Raw genomic sequence first — 15,053 nt, forward strand, 5'->3', positions numbered from 1 at the left:
ATATCACAAATAACAGAAGTATAAATAAGTTACCAAAGGAGTTACCTGTAGGAGATGTATTAAATATTCATTCAGAGAATTAATGATACTAACACTTGAAGAAGCCATTCCTTCTGGAAGATTAACTGTTTTGAAGACAACGTTGGCACCTTCTGATTGATGTAATAAACAAATTTCATTTTTAAGTTGTGTAATCTAAAGAAAAACAACAACAGAAAGTAGCTATTCAATAAGAAAATAGTGATGGAAAATATAGGGTTTCTTACACTGTATTGTTGTAATCAACAAACTAATTCACTTGCATTTATTTCCTAGATCGCTCAAATACTCCTGGCAGTGCCTTTTCTGTTTTATACTGTGATTCCTCAAAGAACTAAATATTTAATACCTTAAGCTGAGCAAGCAGGACAGCTTCACATACTTGATGACTCATCATGTTTCATTCCAGATTTCTTGGAGAATATTGCTTTTCTATTTCTATTAAAGTGAATAAGCTTTGGACAGAACTATTGCAACAATTATTTCATGGTTTACTCTAAATAAATCATTGTCTTTACATGTTAAGCTTTTAAAAGCTCTTTATTCCTTTCTCTATATCAAATAATACTGTATAATCTAAAAGTACATCAAATAATATTTTATTATAGAGAGACTGAGTGAATTGGGCCTGTTTTCTCTGGAGAAGAGAAGGATGAGAGGGGATCTGATTAACATGTATAAGTCCAGGAAGGGAGAATGGAGGGAGGAAGGGGCCAAGCTCTTCTCATTGGTGGCCAGCGATAGGACAAGGGGAAATGGGCATAAGCTGAAACACAGCAGGTTCCAGGTGAGGAGGAACTTCTTTCCTGTGAGGGTAACAGAGCACTGGAACAGGCTGCCCAGGGAGCTTGTGGAGTCTCCTTCTCTGGAGGTCTTCCAAACCCGCCTGGATGCCACCCTGTGCCACATGCTGTAGGTGTGCCTGCTTGAGCAGGAAGGTTGGACTAGATGATCTGTAGAGGTCCCTTCCAACCTTGAATATTCTGTGATTCTGTGATTTACTGTATTAGTTACTGGCAAATGTTTCTGCATTGCCAAGGTTGCTTTACAGAACAAGTTTAAATAGAGGTAGGATTCTAGAGAACCAACCATGAACCATTTAGGAACAATTAATGCCTATTGATTTATCCACTTAAAAATAAGAAAGCAAGACTACTGTTTTTTTTTTTTTTTTAATATGGAAATCTATAAGCCTTTTTTAGCACATGGCTCTCCTAAAGAAAGTCACGCTTAGTATTCAACACGATAGCAAAGCGAGCATATTTTTCTAAGAATAAAACAACACGAGGAAGAGTAAGATTTTAGAAGTTAAAATTAACAATTCCATAAATCCAACATAAAAATTACGATTTGTACAAGTAGATCTCTCGTGTAAGATAAATCCAGTATCTCACACATTATGCTTTTGTTCAAAACCATCACCATCAGCACTTTTCAAATATGAAATAAATTCTATACCTTTTCATTTGCATTTGCTAACTGATTGGAGAAATCTGTTGCCTCCTTCCGTGTCTGTTTCAGTTCCTGCCTTAATTCTTCATTTCGTCCTGTAAGCTGGTCAACCTGAGCTTTCAAGTGCACGCTAACATCAAAGACTCCTTCTGCATTCTTTGACTCAATTACCTAATACAGTAAACATTTAATTAACCAAAAAAAGAGAAAAAAAGCAAAAAAGATGTGTTTTTTCATAATGGAATGGAGATCTCCAGCTCAAACTACATAAAGTTTCATATCAAATGCATGAAATTTTAATTTTAGGCTACTTTCAAGTTTACTGACAATATATACACTGCATGCAATAATTTAGATAATTCAAATAATATTTTTTTCAGTAAGATTTATGAAGTTGATTTCTTAAACAATTATTGTAGATCCAATACAGATATAACAAATGTAGATGAACTTTTTCCTAAACTTTATGTCTGGAATATTAACTTGCTTAGCATGATTTTATATTATCTAGTTAGAAAACATACAAACTAACTTCTTTGTTGGTGATCCATTGCTGTAGTATATTTTTCTTTGCTTTTTTTCATGGTGTCAAAGGATACATTCCCATTAATAGAAACAAACAGGTATATTGAGCTACTACTAAATAGAAAAGTAACTCATAGCATTTCAATATTAAAAAAAGAAAAGAAAAATCAAAAAATCCTCTATAAACAAATAACACTAGAAAAGCATGCTTACATTAACCAAACGATCCAAACTTGGGATAATTAAGGCTGTTTCTCCTCCCTTCATACTGGGATCCTTCTGTATTTCCTTGAGAGCTTGTAATATTTCCTTCATTCCTTGTTCAAGCTGTTTATTCTCTTCTGATAATTCTTTTACTGTAGTTAAAAAAAAAACTACTATAATTAAAAAAATAAAAAATAAAAATTCTCTGTTTTTTTAAAAAAAACTGCAACTTACATTTAGATTGAAATTTGACAATCATGGTTCTGTTTTTTTCCAAATCTCTCTCTCTCTCACTTAACTCACTTGTAAGATACTCATTCTAAAGAAAAAGAAAAGACGAAAATATCAAATTTAAAAACTGTAATTTAGCAATATTAGTATTAGAATTCTCATTAAGTTTAAGAATTTCCCTCTTGAAAGGGAAGAGTAATTACTAGAAAATATTATTAGTCCATACTAGTCTAAATACATAGTAAAATTATGTAGTACATGAAACAATGAGAGAACTAGGTATGAAGTAGTATGAAAAAATATAGAAGTTAACAGTCAATCAAGCAATCTCATTTTAAAGCATTTTTACAGTAAAATCATAAGAAAAAAAACTAAATTTATGAATATACTTATATATAGATTTACCCTATTATCATATATTTACTTTAAAACCTTGCACTACCTGCACTGCTTGGGTTCTGCATCTTTCAAGCTTTAATTCTGTGTATCTATTCAGTATATTCTTGGCCAACAAATCTTTGGATATCTGCTCATTCTGAAGAAACAGTAAAATATTTATGCTTTCACTCACAGAAAATTTCCAAAATCTATGTTCTATAAAAAGTTCTTAAAAATTCTTTTTTTCTACTGAAAAAGACTAAAATGGTAAGCACTATTTATTCTGCAGCTTGGTTAGCACAGTGTTTTAAAAGGAATAGCTACAAAAAAGCCTACTCCCAAACCATAAGGAAGAAAAATGATGCAAACAGACATGCAAAATTCCCTGATCATCCTCAACTGGAGGAATAATTTTTTGTAACCTAATAAAAATCTATCAGTCTTAAGGCATTTCAGTTAAAGATAAAAAGCATCATGGTTACAGAAACGGGGATGATAAAATTTATTTCTTCATCATATCCTTAGTTGGTTTCTTCTGGACAGATAATGCACAGATTCTGTAGTTTCACTCAAAATCTTATTTTAGTCATCTAATTCTACTACCATCTAACTCCAACCGTATTACAAAAAAAAAAAAAAAAAAAAAAAAAAAAAAAAAAAAAAAAAAAAGAGCATGTGAGTATGTACATGTACCCATGAAAATTTCTCAGTCTAAAATATGGACTCTCCTACCCAAAATGCAACAGCAGCAGAGATGGACTTACTGGAATAATTACTTAAGGTAATCACTGGTGAAACATGTATTCATATTTCATGCTGCAGTTGGAACAGCAGTTTGAGAGTTCCACATGATTGCACAGACTGGTTTGATTAGCTTAGGTTAATGAAGCTGAAGCTAAAATAATATATTTTTGTAATCTATTTTGAATGCAACTTCTATATAATCACAATAGATAAACACACATTACATTAAAAAGGTGCCTCACCTGTGATCTAAGAAAGGCTAATTCTCTCTTCAATTGCTCTATGAGGTTCTCAACAGGATCTACCTGACCCAAGTGTTCTGACTGTGCAGTTTCAAGTCCATTTTCCATAGTCTTTACATGCAATAATTCTGTTAGCCATTTCTCTCCTCCTCTGTCTTCTTGAAAGTCAATTTGGAAATCAGAAAGCTTTACTTGAGAACAATCCTTCCACATCATTATTTGTGATTTATATTGTATTTCTGGCTTTGCAAGAACTGATTCACAAAAAAGGCCGGACTTTTGGTTAAGAGATATCCCTACAAAAACATCTCCTGGACTTGTTTGGTCCGAGTTAGAAGTTATGGATATCCAATTCTGAAAAGATGCTGTGTTTCCATATTTTTGATTTTTTGTCTCTGAGGTCTGCCCTGCTCTCTGAGAAGCAGAAAATGTACCTGTATACTCGGATTTTACATTTTTTGATGTCTCTCTATTGAACGTAGAATCTTTTATTCCTGGTGCCTGAATGAATTGTAGTTCTGGTGATATAAAAATCTCTCTTATACTAAGAGCTTCAGAATCACTGTTGTCATTTACTGGTTGCAACTCTGTCACACTTTCTGAACCTAAACGAAATAAAGATGTATTCCTAATTTCTTCCAAATCATCAGAATTCTGAAGTGTTCCAGAAATTCTTACAGATAGATGTCCCAAAGCCTTACTGTTTTCTGATACATCCTTCTCTGACTTCAAAAGGCTAACTGTTGCTCCTCTATCTGTAAATGTGTTTTTCCTTTCCATGTCATATGACCTGCTAGCCTGTATTCACACAAAAACAAATAATGTGTTACAAATAATGCTAACCCTTTAGCATTCCCAAAAAAATTATTTAGGATTCAAAAAAAGCTAATAAAAATATTCAGAGAAATAGTTGAGCAAATTAACAAATTAATAGATATTCGTAATATCTTTTAAAGAGAAATACAATAAATGATTATGTACTTACTCTATGAACCTACCTTTGCTTTTATTTCAGCAAGATTATCTGTGTTTAAGAAATCCATCTTCCTTTTATTTGTCCACCTTTCCTCAGCACAGGTGTCATTAATCTGTGTATCTCCAGCATCCAAGCCTAATCACAAATAAATGAACAAATAATGTGACTTTTTTTTTTAACTAATCTCCAAAGAAGGGAGGAAAATACATTCTAAGTCATGGATCCAAGTTTTTGATTTCTACTTGTAGAGTAAGTTGTTGTAAAGTAGACCATCTGGGAAAGTGGTATTTCCTTGGGTTGTACAAAACTGAAATTCCAAACTTTTTTAACACATATCCATTATAGAGATGCACTACCAAATCCTGGCTAGAGCATCCTCTACCTAAGAACTGCTAGCCAATAGCACAACTCTTAGTGATGCTGTTATTACCTACCAAAAGTCAGCTATTGAACTTTAAGATTACAGCAATACAAAGGCATTCATTTTCCTACACACTCAGTGCAAAATGTTTTCCCTTGTAATTTAATCATGTCAGAAAATGTAACATAGTTAAACAAATAAACTTAGAAAGAATAGCTTTGAAAAAACAGCATTTACAATTAAAAAAAAAAAAAACCTACCTGATGTTGCAGCTATTTTTCCTTTCTCTTGGGCCAAACTACGAATCTGTTTTTTCAGTTCAATTCGCTCCTCTTCCAGTCTTTCAATCTGCATATCATCATTCTCAGATCAGTATTAAATTTCATTCAATTACATTTTTTAAAAATCTTACATAAAAACAGGATTCATCACTTGCCTCTTTCAAAAGAATTTGGTTTTCAGCTCTAAACTGTTGCTGTTTTAGAGTTTTGCTGTTTCTCAATTCATTTAAATCAATCATTGTCTTGGGCTCAAGACCTGAAATACAGTATATGCTCTATAGTAAACTGTTAAAAAGAACATTGAAATTAGAGTTACTGGTTATTAGTGTGTCATGCATTCAAATAAGAATACAGGTAGTCAAATAAAATTAAAAAAAAATGTTGACGGCTAAAAAATGCATATTACACATTATATGTATAGTATTTATACAGACACACATTGCACTGTATACGACATGATCATAAAAAACATACTTTTACTCTACTCAAAAAAACAATAAAAAGCTTCTTAAAATTAAATCTATTTTTTTCCTGTAGAACATAAACATAAACAAGCCTTTCCAAACCTTCCTCCACGCTTTTTCTTCTAGCATTACATGTTTTGGTTTCAAACTATTACAATATGAAGTGAATTAAGCAGTGTACAATCAAAGAGTAAACAAAATAACAAAAACCCTGCAAACCCTATTTTCCTGCTCAGTCAAAACTTTAGCCAACATTAGTTATGCACAGTCATGCAGTTTATCCTAACTAAGTTCAACCACCTGCAAATATTAGCACAATGTACAAATTTTTTCTCAAGCAGTAAAAGACATCCACTGACGTTATTTCAATTTTCACATAATGAATAATTATATATCTAATGCATATAGTATACCTAAACGTTCTCTCAGTTCTTCATTTTCATCAAGAAAATCATTTACTTTAAGTTCAAGCTTATTGACTTCCTTAATTAGTATCTCAATCTCATGATCTCTTATTTTGGTTTGCTTTTTCAAATCTTTTATTTCAGCAACAGCTTCTTCCAAACCATATATTCCCTGCAAAAAATGCAAATGGGAATTAAAAAGAAAATAACAAACCAATACATAAGAAAAAAAAATTACAAATCTATATTTCATCATTACTGAGGACAATAATTAAAAATAATACAACAAGCTTAGTAAGCAACTGCTGTTATTCAAACTTTATACTAACAAACATAGAAAACTTAGGATACACATGAGAAAGGTACTTTTCTGAAAGAATCTCTTCTACTTTTTACATCAATAAATCGTTAAACTCTTATGTAACAACAAAACTGTTTTTGAGGCTATACTTCTACACTGTTTAGAGTGAAAAGAGTCATGTAGACCTTTAAAATCTGTCTTTTCAGAGTACTGATCATACTGAGTGTTTGACAATAGTTGACTCAAAATATGGTTACTGAAAAAGAGACATACTAGAGAGCAATAAAGCATAGTATACTATACTTTATAAAGGAGTCTATAATCTAGACATTAATCATACAGTGAACTTCGCAAAGACGAACTTGGGTATATTATAATTTTTTTTTTTAAACTAAGTACACCTGTATTTTATTTTTAACTGATTTTCTCTAGGTATTTCAAAATAGAGTCCTCTTACGTTATACAACAAACCTTCAATGGATCCTCATCTTTACTGTACAATTAGTATTAATCCACAAGCCCATATGAACAGGTTAAAACCGACAAGTTGTATGTAATCACAAACCACTAAATGTATAATCAGAAAAAAAATAGCATTAGAAGTCATTCTTTAATTTCAGTTAGAATAGTGTACAAGAAAAGTCAATGACAAAATGATCTGCTAAAATTTTGATAAAATACCCTATACACGCTGACAAATCATTTACCATTTCATAGTCTCTCATTCGTTTCAGAGCTTCAATGAGTTCTTTGTCTTTTTCTCTGGCATCTGCTTCTGCTAATTCTGCTGATTTCTCAGCCTCCTTAGCTCTCTCTTCTAGAAGTTTTAACTTTTCTTGCATTTCTCCAATACGGTTCTGCTGAGCAAGAGATGAGGGACCTGGAAAAAAAACAGACAAAAACGTTGATCTATTTACATTTAAAACAAGAATTTCTAACTATCAACAATTGAGCACAGGAAAAACAATATTTTGGGGGCTATTATAAAGAGACTTTCATATTCTGCTCTTTTAATTAGGTATTACCAAATACTTCAGAGACTTTAGATATGAGCTTTAATTACTACTCATAATAATATATTATAATATCAAGTATTATATTTATATTCTACTGAAGTACTGTGAAAGAATATAAGCAAGAAACATGATATATTTTCAGTCTTTATAAAGAATAACTACACAGACACAGTAAACTGGCGCTTTTTTAGTTTTCCCCTAATTACCTTTATCTTTCTGTAGTTCATTTTTCAATTCCTCAATAATCAATGCATTTTTTTCCATTTCTTTGGTGTATTGCTCAATTTGCTCAGTAAGCAATCTTATCTGAGCATCTCGCTCTTTCATACCCTACCAATAAATAAATAAAACAAAATAAACTGAACAAAACACATCCATTACAGAAATTATTCTCTACTTAACCAATCACTAAGAGTACAACATATTTTTTTCTAAGCTAAATGAATTAAAAAAATAAAGGAAAAAAAGTTAATATATAAGAATTATAGGAAAAAAGCAAATATTCTGTACTTACAACATACAGTTCTGATATTATCTAGAAGTTGGGTATAAGAAGGCAAAGCAATAACAAAAAAAGAAAAATTGTAAAAATAAAGCATTCAAAAATAAAATCACATTAAAGCAGTGCTTTAATATATCCATTTTTGACGGAACAGTTCTTTAAGTCGAGGTTAAACAAATGCATCATGGACACTTTCAGACTATACAGGTTTACTAGGGCTTCTTCATGGACAATTGTTGGAAGGAACTGATATACAAATTCAAGATCAGGAAGACAAGTGTTCTGTCACATATGGCATCTCACATCTTTCTTGCAAGAATACCTTTTAAAAAATTATCTAACTTGCTAACCATATTTCTACATCATCTTGCGCTAAACACATACACAAATCTAAATACATAGAAACTGTGAAAGTGACTTCTATTGATATGATACTATTTCTGAGCCTATGGAAATATTACAGGTCTTTTTTTTTTTTTTTTTTTGAATCAAACAGCATAGGAAAAAAAGGATTTAGAAAAAAAAAACTTTCTGTGAAGTGGTTAAGCTGTAACTGTAAAGTTGTAACTGCAATTTAAAAATCTCAAGAGCAGCTTACATTGCCTTTTTGGATGACGGTCATTAATATTCCACTTAGAGTTGTGGAAATAAGCACATTTTTTAAACCAAATATTTAATGTATGTTACTGTGTTATCCATTCAAAATATGGACCAAAGGCAATTTTTTTTCCCTCCTCCATAATTCTGTAAGACAATTTCTACAGACATACAGACAGCTAAAAATGAGACTTCACGACCTCCTGTAAGAGCTGAACTTCAACTGCTTTTCTAATTATGATACTGACAGACAGTTTTGTACTTTTTTTTTCCCTCCTGAAAGCCTGCTAGCTCCTAGTTTTGGAATACTGCATAAATTTATCTCAACATACTGCTCAGTCTACAAAGGCTCAAATACATCACCATTATATCTATTCAAAAAACATGAGGTGAGTTTGGAAATCATCCTGGAGTCATGAAAATATGTTTTTTTCCATAACCTAGGAACCACAGGGTTCCTAACGGCATTCTTCCTCTAATAAAGCTTTTAAAAATGTAAATAGAGAAACTCCAGAATTTTTAACAACTTTGCTAACTCTGAATTAAATTAAGGGGTATTTAAATTCAGTTAGACTGGGCTGAATCACAGGCTTAGTAATTTGTCACAAGTGAGTCAAATAAACACATCAGATTAACTATTTGTTAAGAGTTATAACTTCTCCTAAATTTTAAGAATTTAACAAATTCTTAAAAGTCAGATGCTAAAATATAATTTAACATTAAATACAGAATGCTCAGAAGTTAAAAGAACAATTCTGCTAATATTTAGACATATGAAAGGAACAAAAAGAGCTAAAGAAAGTTCAGTTCATAACTACAAAGAAAGTTGGTTTCTCTATACCTAGGATATTAAACTAACCTATAGAAAAATAAATCTGCCAGTCTCGCAAATCTCAAAATGAGTAACAGGTATATTCTGTTATTTGCAAAACACAAAATCTGAATAATGAATTTGATCAGTGGTATACTTCACGAATTATATTTTACATGTTAGTGTGTGTGTGTGTGTGTGTGTGCGCGCGCGCTCATGCAGATAATACCTGCTGAAGGGCCATAACATTGTTTCTGTCGACATCTAGTTCGGCCATTTTCACTTTTTCTTTTAAGTTAAACAACATTTGCTGATACTCGAAGAGTTCATCATCTTTTGAAGTCAATATTTTCTGAAAAGAAGTAAAATATCATGAGAACACTTTAAATAATTCCTGAAAAGAATCAAAACTGCAGTAAAAAGTAGTCAAATCTATCGCAAAGTACCTTCCATTCTTCAACTTTTGCATTTACTGCTGCCATGAGCGGATCATCTTCTTCATTCTTTGCCTTCAGCTGGTCTGAAAGTTCTTGAACCTATAAAAGCTATTTGGGTCAACATCGTCTCATAGAATTGTTTTGCTTAACCCTTAAATGGGTATAAACACATAGTCTCTAGTACACACAACTAAACAATTAGCATGATAGCAGCAAGGTTATGATTCTAAAATCAGTATGACAAACAAAAATATTTCATAATCTGCTACCAAGTTCTTAACACTTCCATCCAGTTTAAAAATCAAGGTTTGCAGCTGAGCATGTGTTCAAAAACTGAATATCAAAAAACAAAAAGAATATACAGAATTATAAAATCTCTTTCTTACTTGAAATTTATATTGTTCTTTCTCCTTTCTTAACTGATCCATAAGAATATCAGATTGTTGCACAATCAGTTTCATTTTGTTATATTCATCAGTCATCTTCTCCATTTCTTGTACTGATTCCTCAAGATTCTTTCTCATTTCCTGGTTTTGAACATCTAGCTTCTCATTAGTTTCAGTTAAGTTCTACAAAATTAAAGAAAAAGATGCTTTTAAAAATGCACGCTTCTGAATAACCAGCAATTCACAGCTACATTAAATGTAAGCCTCTCTGAATTACCGAATTCAGAAAATCCCTACAGCTATTCATTAAAACTTTATTCTTAAACAGACATCTCTCAATACCCAGACCAATGACTTTGTTTCCTCGGATGCTCAGAAGCATAGTTAATGTGTCAACCAACCCACTATCTTATTAACCCACCCAGCTTATTTAACCTATAAGATGACATAATTAAAAATACTGTTGCTAATAATAGTTTAATAAAAATGCAATATCTTAAATAAATTTTACCTGAATCTCATCCAAATATTGGACAAGCTCGAAGTTCTTTTTGGACAACTGTGATCTGTAATCAGAATCATCTCGTCTTGACAAAATTGTTTCCTTTTGAGAATCTATTTGCCTCTGATAGTCAATTACATCCTGACGCAACTGTTCATTCTGTACAGAAAATAATCTAAATTTAAATGCTTTAAAGTAGATTTAATTTTTGAGTGTTTTTTTTTTTTCTATTAAGCTAACACAAAGTGCTAACACAAATAGCAAAGCCTATCCAAATTCCTACAGTTTGCTTTTAAATACTTAAAAAGCCTCACCTTTTTCTTTACTCTTTTTTTCTTTGGATTAAAAAGGAGAGAACAAGATCAAGAGAAGAAAGCACGAAAAGTATTAGAAGTTAGAAGTATTATGAAGACTAAAAAGGATTCAAAATAAAGGCAAAATATATTGAACTTTCTATATACCCTGTGTGTGTACCCATGCATACATTATAGATACATACATCTAATATATGTACACATACATACATTAGATGGACAAAAGGGCACATTTGAGAAATGCTTTCCAAGGTTTATAGCAGGACAAAAACTTAAACTTTTGCTGCCAGTTTTAATCTACCAGAGGCCAGGAAAAGTACAAGTCTTGAAAGTTCAAAAGGCAGCTATAAAAATGTTTTAAGAAAAGGTTCTTATTTTAAATATCTAGCAATAAAGAACATTAAATCTTATCTTTTCATTTACTCTTGTATTAACTTTTGACTTATCGTACTAAATTTATTTTAACCCAATCTAAACAAAAAAAGCAAGCATAAACCATGATGACCTGGTATTAATTTGTCAATAACTTAAGAAAAACACTAAAAACTCAGAAAAAAAAGTCCACACAAAATTAACATACAGTATCTTACAACCATCTAGATTAAGTGTAAACAGATCCTGGCTTCAATTAGACAAGTTTCACCAGAGAAAAGTATTATATATTTGACAAATCTGAATACTGAATATGTTCAATGAAGTTAAAACTTCTCTTTGTATGTAGAAAATGTACTAAAAGAGAATTAAAGGTCACGCAACCCCCAAAACTATTAAATATAGGATGCTATACATTTAAAAATGCATTTACAAATACAGAGAGTTAAAAGTCAAGAATATCACCCATGAATTGAACACCTAATATATATAATGCTTCACTAACCTCTCTCCTTAATTTGATGTTTTCATTTTCTGCATCTTCAGTTCGAAGAGCAAGCTAGAACAACATGAATAAACTTTTTACATGAACTGCTAATATCATAAGCTACAAAAACAAAGAGCTTCAGAAACAAATCCGAAAATGAATACACTGTGGTCCTATTCCATCACTTTTCAACTGCAGAGCCTTTTCTCAGAATATTGACCTTTCAAAAAATATTTCAGAGCCTTCAGAGCTTTAGAGATGTCAAACTGAAATCCATTTTACCTGTTCATTAACTTTCTTCTCTTTTTCCAATTCTTTTTCCATATCTGTTAACTCTCTCTCTTTTTGTCCCAATTGTTTTTCCAGTTGATGGATCTCATCACGCAAAAAACGAGTATCACGACCACCAGCAGATCTTAGTGCCATCTTAAGAGCATTAAAATAGACAGTATTGTAAGTATAGCTCAGCTCTTTAAACTAGAAAGAAATAAGAACCTAACCAGATGCTAAGACTAATGTTTAAGTAGGGCAAGGGCATAAACAGATAGTGCACAGTACCTTCTGCCAACTGTAACAACAACAACAAAAATCAATGGAATGTTTTCAAACATAACCAAAAAAAAAAAAAAAGTACATACAGCTCTGCATACAGCTCCTTCCAAACTTGAGGCTGGTGAATATTCAAAAGCCAATAAAAAGAAATAGCTAAACTGTATAACTACTATGTCTCTTTAGTAGAAAGAGAATTGTCTTTCAATAGAAAAAGTAAGAAATGAGAGTCTGATCCAGAAACCAAGCCTTTGATCAATTTACATTTCAATTACTTGACTGAAAATTGAAGATGTATCAAGTTTTAAAATTATTAATAAAACCACTCCTTTTTATTTTTAGTAAAATATTAAACTGCAATTGTAAAGAACTGCATTAAAACAAAAGGACATCAACAGTCTAAAAACTAACAAAAATTTAAAACATACCTCTAATTCATTTTCAAGTTTCATCACCTTTGTTTTAAATTGATTTTCTGTTAAAATAAATAAGAAATACTGAATTACTTCATAAACTTAAAAATACCTAGAATACTAATATCATTTGCGATTGACTTCAGCGGTATTTATACTGTAGTGAGGTGTGGGTCGGTCTCTTCTTCCAAAGAACCTCTTGTAGGACAAGAGGAAATGACCTCAAGCTGTACCAGGGGAGGTTCAGGTTAGATATTAGGAAGAATTTCTACAAGAAAAAGATTGGTGAAGCATTGGAACAGGCTGCCCAAGGAAGTGGTAAAGTCATGATCCCTACATGTTCAAGAAACATGTAGATGAGGCACTTAAGGAGATGGCTTAGCAGCCCTGGTGATGATGGGTTTACAGTTGGACTCAATGTTCTTGAAGGTCTTTTCTGACCATAATAATTCTATGCTTTTATTTAGTTCCTTTTACTTAAAAAATACACCAAATGCATTTAACAAATTCTTCTTAAACAGCACTAAAGACAATAGATATATTCAAAAAAGGCTTGCTTACCACATTTGGCTTGCTCTTCTCCAGCTTTTTCAACTTCTTCTAATGCCAGCTCGACCTCTTGAGCTTTCATCTGAAACAAATAAACAACACACACCTCATGTTCAGAATGCTGAAAACATTTATCAAAAATAGTATTTTTTTTCTCTTCAAACAAATGTAACCATATTTTTTCACTATGGTGACGTCCCCATGACAGTTAAGAACTTTACTCTGTTAAAATATCAACTTTATTTTTATGGATCTATCTAAACAATCTAAGATGTATGATTGAGAAAAAACTTTTTAAAAAGCCTCTCTAACAGCAACCTCTGCATCTTTAATTTCTTGCTTCCAAAATGTTTATAAGCAAATATAAGATATCATGATAAATTCACAAAAATTTTATTTGGTGAAAAATTGATCAACAGTCGTTAGGATGACTCCGTTTCTTCTACAAACAGTGACATTTATGCATTTAAGATTACTCCAAAACATCATCCTGCCATAAAGATTCATATAAAAGTCATATTATTGATAATAATTTATAACATCCTGCCTCTTTTTGAGGTATTTGCTTGTATTTTCCACTGCTAGCAAAGTTCCTAACAATACAACTGTTTTAGTACTAGTCGTGTTATTTCCCATTGGTAAATGTCATAAACCTAACAACTCTAAGCAAGAATTCTGGTGCATGCATACATTTAGTACATAACAACTCAAAGTCAATTACTCTAGTAAGCAGTATGTTCAATGTAGGAAAAAAAAAAAAGAGCGACTATGCTTTCACTTACATAAAAAAAAATCCACAAACATATTCAACTACTGAAGTGTAGAAAGGAAGGATACAAACCTTCATTAGTGACTGAGCAATTTTGAAAAGATGTACCAATTGTTCAGCAGCTTCATTTTTTAAGTCTTTTCCGTCAACCTAAGGAAAAAGACAAAAGTGTATATAATATAATATAAATTTTAAAAATCAATGAAATTAAAATAAAAGCATTTGTCTATGTGAAGGGCCAGAGAGAGTTGAGGAAACAATGATTAACAAAACTCTTATGTTCACTGTTTTTCACTTGAGTACCTTGGACACAGTCTCCAGCAATCTATCTGCTAGCTCCTCTTGATGAGGAAGAGCATCTGGATCAACTTTCATCAGCTTCTTCCAATCTAAAAGAGGTGCCATGTTGAATTTATAATATTTTTCCTGGAGAGAAAAAAAAATGTTACGACTGTTGATCAATTTTTCACCAAATAATTTCACAGATGCAGATTAGTGAACCACATAAATGATATTAAATAGCTGTACGAATTTTACAACAGAGATTAACATTCCATTCACATTTTAGTCTACTGTAACCAAAGGTCTGTAATAACACCTTTTTCCCTTTAAGTCAAAAATTATATCATGTGCAATAAAAAAAAACCATATAAAACATATACTGAAGATGGTGTATGTGAAACCTCTATTTTAATGCCTTGTTTTAATTCCCAACTTCCTGATGCAGCACCCATATGTTAATAGATA

At 31.5% G+C, this 15,053-nt stretch overlaps 1 protein-coding gene across 3 annotated transcripts in view; it reads right to left on the reverse strand.

The window, feature by feature from the left end:
• CEP290 (centrosomal protein 290) overlaps nucleotides 1-15,053 on the reverse strand; it is a 46,174-nt gene that overhangs the window by 29,969 nt on the left and 1,152 nt on the right. The window contains exons 3-24 of one of the 3 annotated variants that reach the window (XM_026049746.1): nucleotides 14,610-14,732; nucleotides 14,379-14,456; nucleotides 13,550-13,619; nucleotides 13,004-13,050; nucleotides 12,309-12,452; nucleotides 12,045-12,098; nucleotides 10,863-11,012; nucleotides 10,352-10,534; nucleotides 9,975-10,064; nucleotides 9,758-9,880; nucleotides 7,825-7,948; nucleotides 7,310-7,482; nucleotides 6,311-6,473; nucleotides 5,589-5,689; nucleotides 5,413-5,500; nucleotides 4,814-4,926; nucleotides 3,816-4,613; nucleotides 2,894-2,986; nucleotides 2,455-2,539; nucleotides 2,230-2,372; nucleotides 1,498-1,662; nucleotides 46-195 (exon numbers count right to left, since the gene is read on the reverse strand). In XM_026049746.1, coding sequence (XP_025905531.1) covers nucleotides 46-195; nucleotides 1,498-1,662; nucleotides 2,230-2,372; nucleotides 2,455-2,539; nucleotides 2,894-2,986; nucleotides 3,816-4,613; nucleotides 4,814-4,926; nucleotides 5,413-5,500; nucleotides 5,589-5,689; nucleotides 6,311-6,473; nucleotides 7,310-7,482; nucleotides 7,825-7,948; nucleotides 9,758-9,880; nucleotides 9,975-10,064; nucleotides 10,352-10,534; nucleotides 10,863-11,012; nucleotides 12,045-12,098; nucleotides 12,309-12,452; nucleotides 13,004-13,050; nucleotides 13,550-13,619; nucleotides 14,379-14,456; nucleotides 14,610-14,711 — 3,237 coding nt within the window. In that variant the 5' untranslated portion in view covers nucleotides 14,712-14,732. The remainder of the gene's footprint in view (nucleotides 1-45; nucleotides 196-1,497; nucleotides 1,663-2,229; nucleotides 2,373-2,454; nucleotides 2,540-2,893; nucleotides 2,987-3,815; nucleotides 4,614-4,813; nucleotides 4,927-5,412; nucleotides 5,501-5,588; nucleotides 5,690-6,310; nucleotides 6,474-7,309; nucleotides 7,483-7,824; nucleotides 7,949-9,757; nucleotides 9,881-9,974; nucleotides 10,065-10,351; nucleotides 10,535-10,862; nucleotides 11,013-12,044; nucleotides 12,099-12,308; nucleotides 12,453-13,003; nucleotides 13,051-13,549; nucleotides 13,620-14,378; nucleotides 14,457-14,609; nucleotides 14,733-15,053) is intronic. The other 2 variants (XM_026049747.1, XM_026049748.1) reach the window with 2 other exon arrangements.

The sequence above is a fragment of the Nothoprocta perdicaria genome, unplaced genomic scaffold, assembly GCF_003342845.1.
Source record: "Nothoprocta perdicaria isolate Ctin4 unplaced genomic scaffold, notPer1 scaffold_61, whole genome shotgun sequence".
Classification (NCBI taxonomy): domain Eukaryota; kingdom Metazoa; phylum Chordata; class Aves; order Tinamiformes; family Tinamidae; genus Nothoprocta; species Nothoprocta perdicaria.